We start from the raw sequence: 7,590 nt of genomic DNA on the forward strand, positions 1-7,590 counted from the left end.
CTGTGTGTACTGTGGCTGTATTTACAGCAGCCAGGGGCTGGAAGCACCCGTCCGTCCGTCAGCGGACAAGTGGGTCAGGAATCGGTGGTGGACACACACCAGAGCACAGTGCAGCCATAGAAAGGACGAGATCTCGTTATTTGAGACAACATGGATGGACCCAGAAGGCACTGTGCGAAATGAAATAGGTCAGACTGAAGCTGGCGATTTCACTCATCTGTAAAATCTAAAAAATGAAACATGAATAAATGAAACGTGAACCAGGCCTGCAACTAGGAGAATGAACGGATGATTGCAGAGGGGAGGGGTGAGGGAATGGGCCAAATGGGGAGACGGTGGGAGGTACAGGCGTCCGGTTAGGAGATGAGTAAGTCCCAGCAGGGAACACAGTCCGTGACATTGCTGTGGGGACACGTGGTGGCAGACGGAGCTGCCCTGAGGGGAGCGCAGCACCGCGTGGAGGCTCCTTAGGGGTCCCCGGTTGTCCGCCCAGAGCTAACGGGGTCCTGTGTCAACCAGACTGTTTGAGGAGAATACTTACAAAACAAACATCTAGAAGAAGCTACAAAACTGCTGTCCCCCTATCGCCCGTCTTCCCCTGCCCTCCTCCTCTGTCCCTTCCCCTTTCTTCCCTTTGCCTTCACACGGTGAGGTCTCAGTGGGGAGGTGGCCTCCAGCCTCCAGCGTCCAGAAGCCCTGGCCCCAGCCCACCCAGTCCAGGCTGTTCCCAGGGTGCCCTGGGCCAGGGCTGGGGAGCAGGGACCTTGGTGACCCCGGGAAGAGCCCACCCAGTCCGGGCTGTTCCCGGGGGTGCCCTGGGCCAGGGCTGGGGAGCGGGGACCTTGGTGACCCTGGAAAGAGCCCACCCAGTCCGAGCTGTTCCTGGGGGTGCCCTGGGTCAGGGCTGGGGAGCGGGGACCTTGGTGACCCTGGGAAGAGCCCACCCAGTCCAGGCTGTTCCCAGGGTGCCCTGGGCCAGGGCTGGGGAGTGGGGACCTTGGTGACCCTGGGAAGAGCCCACCCAGTCCGGGCTGTTCCTGGGGGTGCCCTGGGTCAGGGCTGGGGAGCGGGGACCTTGGTGACCCTGGGAAGAGCCCACCCAGTCCGAGCTGTTCCTGGGGGTGCCCTGGGTCAGGGCTGGGGAGCGGGGACCTTGGTGACCCTGGGAAGAGCCCACCCAGTCCAGGCTGTTCCCAGGGTGCCCTGGGCCAGGGCTGGGGAGTGGGGACCTTGGTGACCCTGGGAAGAGCCCACCCAGTCCGGGCTGTTCCTGGGGGTGCCCTGGGTCAGGGCTGGGGAGCGGGGACCTTGGTGACCCTGGGAAGAGCCCACCCAGTCCGAGCTGTTCCTGGGGGTGCCCTGGGTCAGGGCTGGGGAGCAGGGACCTCGACGGCCCTGGAAACTGCTCGTTTCCCTCCCTGTTTCCTCCCATTGGCCCGGGGGCCCCTGGCAGTGCTGCCCACGTGTCTTTGTCACGGCTTTTATTCAGGAAAATGAAGATGAACATACCAGCGTTCAGGGCTGGACGGGAATTGTAGGGGGAGGGATCATGCACTGACGTCACATTTGTTATCACTTAAACTGGCTGATAAGTCAGCGCTAGTGACGTCTGCCATGGTCAAACCTCTAGTGGGAGGAAAGGCCTAGTAGTCGGGTTACAGCACGAAATAATCCCTCAGTCCTCAGAGCTAGTCTCCAGGTGTAACAGCCCCTTGGGAATGAGGGAACAGGGACATAGGAGGTTGGCCCTTTACACAGGTCAGCTAAATATTAAGATCCATCCTGAAAACACAGAGGAATCCCATTCGTTATCGGGCATGATTGCAGTTGTGGTTTGGACACATTCCTCTTGCAGCCCCGGGAGGACTTGCTCCAGTGCTGGGAGAGACCCTGTGGCCTTCAGCTAAGATGGTGGCCCCGGGGGTGGCCTTTCCTCGGCAAGCACTTGGGGAGCCCACAAATCTCCTTAGTTGCTACTTGAGAAAGGATCGTGCTCCCGTTGGGCATGGGGGCGCCTCAAGCGGAAGCCGTTGCTTCTTCCCAGCATTTCGACCTTGACCTTCTGAGCTAGGTTGGAGAAGTCTCGCCCGTCACGATGGTGGTTCTCCCCTTGGGCTCCCCAAGCACCTCACGCTCGTTCCCGTTTTTCCTCTTCGGAGCCGCCCTGTGGCATAGTTACCATTTTCACTCTCCACTTTAAAAATGAGGAAACGGATGCCCGGAATAGTTAAATATCTTACCTAATATAGTTAGGAAAAGCCTAAGCTACGTTGTTTTACGGGAGTCCACTTACCGTCTTGACACCGGCCTGTCTCTCAAGGTGCGACCGCTCGGACCTACCGGGGACCGGCTGTGCGCCAGGCGCGGGGTCTTCGGCACGTCCGATCCCACTTAATCACCCTGACAACCCTCTGAGGTGAATGATATTACTCTCCTCCTTTGACAGCTGCGGAAACCGAAATGCAGAGAATTTAAGTGACTTGGTTGAGATGCTACCTCTGGACGAGGCGATGAAGACGCGTTAACCCTGAGGCCAGCGCCCTGTAGTGTCTCCGACGGGAAGGCAGCTATTCCGATTTCCAGAAGCCCGAGAAGAAGGCAAACGCTGCGTTGTAATCCAGAGCCCTTATTAAACCCCGTCAGTGCGGCCCAATCGCGGGGTGTCGAGATGCCGCGGAGGCTGTAACTACAGCCGCAATCGGCACCAGACCCGGGGGCCCAGCCTGGCTACCGATACGTGCAACCTGGCTCCGGTCTTGGCCAAGGGGGCTTCTCAGCGCGACGGAGCAGCGCGGCAGATTGGGTCAAGGGCCAGGCCCGCGTCCTCACCCTGCGGCGCCCGAACGCTCTGAGTTCTCGGTGCGTCCGGGAACCTCCTCGGACTTCAATGTCTCCATTTCAAAGGCTCAGGAAAGGAATTAGAGAATCTCCCGGGTCCCCTCCCGCTCTGCGGTTCTCTCTTTGCCTCCCCCCCCCCCACATTCCCTCAGAAACGGGCTTTGAAAAATGACAGGACGTTTAGATAAAGAAACACTTCTAGAAATGCAACGAATTAATTTTAATATTTCCAAAGGTGAGGACAAGTAAATATTCTAGAAGAGCTGGGCGTTATTGTTTAACATGATTTCTACTAATATTATAAACATGACTGATATTTTAGTCATTTGCTTACGCATGGAAAAACTCTCGATGTGTGACTCTGTGGCTAGCATCTTTATTTAAAAAATAAGGTTTAATTAAATTAAACAACGTAAGTGTGAAACAAGCACATACCTAAGAGAGGTAACACCTCGAAAAGAAATCATGAAATACTTTTAATATTCACCCTTTTAAAAGAAACAGATTTGGGAGGACACGGATAGACCAAAGAGGAGACTGATACGCAGGACTCGGGCAAACACGCAGGATTTTAGGTTTTTGGGTTTTTTTTTTTTCCCTCCTGGCTAATTCTTTCTAAAGAAGCTATTTCTTTGCACAAATATATTTGTCGATAAGATAAATATACGTACTAAAGTGACAACATTGCTTTCAAATCTACGTTCAAACCCACCTCCCCCCGAAGGGGGGGGTCCTGGCCCCGGCGGCAGGGTGATAAGGTTCTCTTCCCCGACGTCCCAACAGAGTCTTCAGGAGTCGGACAGGGTTGGTTCAATTTGTGTAAATGATGAAATAGTTGTGGGCCTGGGAAAATCAGCCCATGTTAACATTTCTTGCTTTTGCCCTTAACTAAAGGGCCGGGTGGCGAGAGCTTAGGGAGCCTGAGCTCGGTGACCACCTGGTTGGCGGGAATCCAGCAAGAGGCAGGCGTGCGGACGCTGCAGGTGCACAGGAGGGGAGGTGGCGCTCCTGCACCTGCCGCCTTGCACGGGGTGGCCTCGCCCGTCCCTTCCGGCCTCTCCCCCGCCTCTCCCTGAGGGCGCTCCTGTCAAGGAAGCCGTGACGGGCGAGTCTCAGGCCGGGCCGGGCTGCAGTCCTGGGGGCTCCGCTCTCGAGGCCTGCGGGGTCTAGAGGAGTGCTGCCTTCTGCACGGGGACCCGCTGGCTGCCCCGGACCTGGGGACCCCAGTTCCAAGAAGGAGCAGTGGCCCGGGAGGACTTCTAAGAGGGGGGCCGGGCAAGCAGCCCCGTGTCTGGGGACCGGCTCGGACCAGGGGGTGCGGGGGACAGTGCAGCCCGAGGGCAGGGCCCCGGCGCCTCGGCCTGGGGACAAGGCTGCGGCCGGGTGCCCGCGCCTCTTCACTGCTGCGGCTCTCCGAAGGAGCAGTAGCCGGGCCCCAGGCCGCGCACCGTGCAGTCGGTGCTGTCGCTGTCACACCTGCCGCAGTGACACTCGGTGGCGACTGGATACGTGTGCAGGGAGTCCGCGTGGCGGGCGCAGCCGGGCACTCTCACCGTCTCGTACGCCAGCTCCCTGAAGGTGCATGTCTTCTGGATGCTGGGCCTGGCCGCGTCCTTGTACACGAGATCCTGGGGAGCGTGAGGGGGACGGAGTCAGGCTAAAGCACTCGGGAAGGGGCCCCGCACGGGGGACATTGCCTGCCTGCCGCGGGCTCCAGCTTTTACCCCCTAAAGCTCAGCCCAGGGTTCCTAACCGAGGGCACACGGTCCCGTAGGCGCCCCACGCAGGGGCCCCCTAGGTCCTCCCTTTAAATGCCTGTATTGTGCAGGGCTCTCAGTTTCGAGGTATCCACAGTTTGCACTTTGTGCTTTTTTGCACAAAGTCCGAGCACTTTCAATCCAAGCAGAACAGATTCTTTCCCCAGCGATTTCTAGCAACATTATTTGCGCCGAGGGAAGAAACGGGCACGGCTGTTAATTCGGGTTAAGGTCATGCCGTCGGGTCTGTGGATCACGCTCATTTACCTCCCCGTAAAAGGCCTTTCATTAAAAGGTTGCTATTCTCGATTTTGGTTCATAGACAAGCAGCTGTTCTAGGAGAAGACAGTCAGGAAGCACAGTGGAAACTCCTGGCTTGGACTAAGGCACAGAGGCTGCGGGACCACGAGCTAGCGGCGCTGCACCCCGGGGCCTCGGTTTCCCCAGCAGCAGTAGGGGGAAGCCGAGGCTCGTGGAGTCACGCGGGCTCTAATTCTGCGGTGCCAAGTGGCTCCGGGCTGCTTGTTGCCCATGATTAGGGGCCCCGTGTCTGTGCTTTGGTGTGGCCTGAAATGTGTTTTGACACTATTTGGGGCAAGGACCTGGCCTCCGTTACAGCACCGGCTTTAGGGACCAGGGAAGATGCCCCATCGTCGGGCGTCTGTGCTCTGTTTCCCTGCCTCTGTCGGACCCAGCCCAGCAGCACTTCGCTGCAAGCGCACGTCGCAGGCGGGGGGTGGGGTGGGGGGTGGTCTGGTGCAAGGCTCTGCTGGACTGACCTGCTCGAGGCCAAGCCCGACCCAAGTGGCGCTAAGGGCCCGGGCTCCTGGCGGGCACGGCGGGGCTTGGGGGGCTGCACAGCGGGGCTGGGGAAGCCCGCACCCTGACTCCCAGCCAAGCCAGCTCCTACCCGCGTGTAGCAGTAGCCGGCACACCAGGTGGCGTTGACGCTTATGCAGAAGCGACACTCCTCCTTCTCCACCGCGATGGTGACGTTGGTCAGCTCACAGCCCGCGCCACAGGCCGCCCTCCAGCAGCAGAGGAGGAAGCAAAACCGGACCGACCTCATCCCGGGCTGGGAAGCAGACAAGGCTCAGAAGAAGCCAACGTGGCCCAAACAATTACGAGCGTGGGAGGTCACCGGACCCCAAACCATTGATCTTCCCGTCCTCCCAGCCGCGGCACTTAGCTCCAGCAACTTTTTCCCTCCTTCCCTTTCCTCTCCCGCTCTTGAACACATGTTTCTTCTTATACCCCTTCTCTCTCTCTCTCTTTTTTTTTTTTTGGTCGAAGTAGACCCCCATTACAGGTCAACACTCCAATATAATGATTTTTTTTGCACAGCAGTATTTAAAGATTGGAGTCTTCTAGTGATTGTTCTGTGGGTGGTAATTGTGATCATCCTCTTCGTCCCTTCATTACCGTTTTAAGGACTATTTTTGTTTATTTTTAAAAAAATTTTAAGACTATTTTTGTTTATTTAAAAAAAATTTTTAAGACTATTTTTGTTTATTTTTTTAAGATTTTTTAAGCCTATTTTTGTTTAAAAGGAAAAAGGAAACGGGCTCGCCAGTTTTTGCATCTCGTGAATGTTGTCCGCTGCTTTTGCTTATTACTTTTGTTTAAAGTAAGGCTGCTTGAGAGGCCAGGCGACTTGGGCCACATGCAGTGGCCTCCGCGCATTAGCGATACTCAAGTAGCCACATCGACAAGAACAAACCGTCTACGCAACGGCAGTTGGAAAGGTCTCGATGTGTTCTCCGGGTCCTACAGAGCCTGTCCTTTCAAAAGCAGCTGCCACCACTTGGTAAGAACCGACCCCAAGACTCACCTTTGGTCAGCAGCCGCGTCCGGAGAAAGCTGTGGACCGAGTCACGTCTCAGCTCACCTTTTATACAAAATCCCGGGCGACTAACACCTTGTGGACTTGCTGGGTATTAGCTAGAGCAGCGTTAGCCTGACGCCCGCTGTAAGTGAGTCAGTGTTTGGGTGGACGGGGAGATCAAGCCTTGCCGACGTAGTCTAAACGCGGCTCATCGGGAAAAACAACACTACCAGGGATGGAGATTCTGTACAAAGCGAATTTGATACCGCAGCACGCCCACTCCTTCACCTTGTCAAGTTAAATGTGACTCTAGGTTTCTCTGTTGCGCCTTCAACTCCGGGAATTCAGGATCCTTTCCAAGTATCGCATGAGCCTTGTTGAGGCGACGTGTCCACCAGAGGACGCGGTGGGCGAGTTGCTCCGGGAGCGGCTGGAAGCAGACAGATGGAGTCTCTCCTGGCCCAGCCCCCCGTGAAGTGCCAGCTCTGGTTCTCTGTACCCCCACGTCCACGTCCTCTGACCTCAAGTGTCATTCCTTGGCCCCCGTGCTTGTCATTCTCTAAACGTCCTGCTGACTCATTTCTCCAGAGCTTCGCATTTGCGGGGCTTGCCCTGCCTCAAGGGTTTTTGGTTCTCACCCGTGCTCCCCAACGCCTCCCCGTCCCCGGCGAATTGCTCTACCTTCACGCTCACCTGCCTACCGGAATCCAGGCTGGGGCTAGCGGAGAGCTCTAATCTCCGCGGTCTGTTTGCAACCCTTGCTATGCCTCTGTTTCTTCCAGTTGAGTACGAGCCCCTTGGAAACGGGAGCTCCGTTTCGATTTAACAAATATTTATCATTCAAACAGTGGCCGGAGCCAAGGAACAGTGGTAGAAATATCGGGATCTGATGTCAAAGACATAACAGGAGCCCGATCACGTAGGACCTTGGTTTTTGCTGTGAGAGGGGACCAGTGCCGAGGTGCGACGTGACCTGATTTAGGTCTAAAGGGGTCCCTGCAGCCGCTGCTAATGTAGGGGAAGGGGAGACCACGGAGACTCGTAGACGCCGTCGCGGCAACCCAGATGAGAAACGGTATTTGTGCAGACCAGCGTGTTAGCAGCGGAGGTGGCGGGACGTATTTTGACCCTGGGCATGTGTTGAAAGGACAGCCAAGAGAATTTTCCGGT

General features: G+C 56.5%; 1 protein-coding gene across 1 annotated transcript; it reads right to left on the reverse strand.

The window, feature by feature from the left end:
- Positions 1–3,034: 3,034 nt before the first annotated feature.
- Positions 3,035–6,585, reverse strand: FSHB (follicle stimulating hormone subunit beta). Its single transcript, XM_077866141.1, has 3 exons — positions 6,427–6,585; positions 5,506–5,670; positions 3,035–4,466 (listed from the first exon to the last, which is right to left on the reverse strand). Exons 2-3 carry the CDS (start codon positions 5,662–5,664, stop codon positions 4,236–4,238), a joined length of 390 nt encoding a protein of 129 aa, XP_077722267.1. The 5' UTR covers positions 5,665–5,670; positions 6,427–6,585; the 3' UTR covers positions 3,035–4,235.
- Positions 6,586–7,590: the final 1,005 nt, after the last annotated feature.

The sequence above is a fragment of the Canis aureus genome, chromosome 23 (assembly GCF_053574225.1).
Source record: "Canis aureus isolate CA01 chromosome 23, VMU_Caureus_v.1.0, whole genome shotgun sequence".
NCBI classification, from domain to species: Eukaryota; Metazoa; Chordata; class Mammalia; order Carnivora; family Canidae; genus Canis; species Canis aureus.

Excerpts from the sequence above, each read along its gene's own strand:
- FSHB (XM_077866141.1), bottom strand. The coding sequence starts at position 5,664 with ATGAGGTCGGTCCGGTTTTGCTTCCTCCTCTGCTGCTGGAGGGCGGCC. Across the intron at positions 4,467-5,505 it reads CCGGCTACTGCTACACGCGG|GATCTCGTGTACAAGGACGC; the intron begins GTAGGAGCTGGC and ends CACGCTCCCCAG.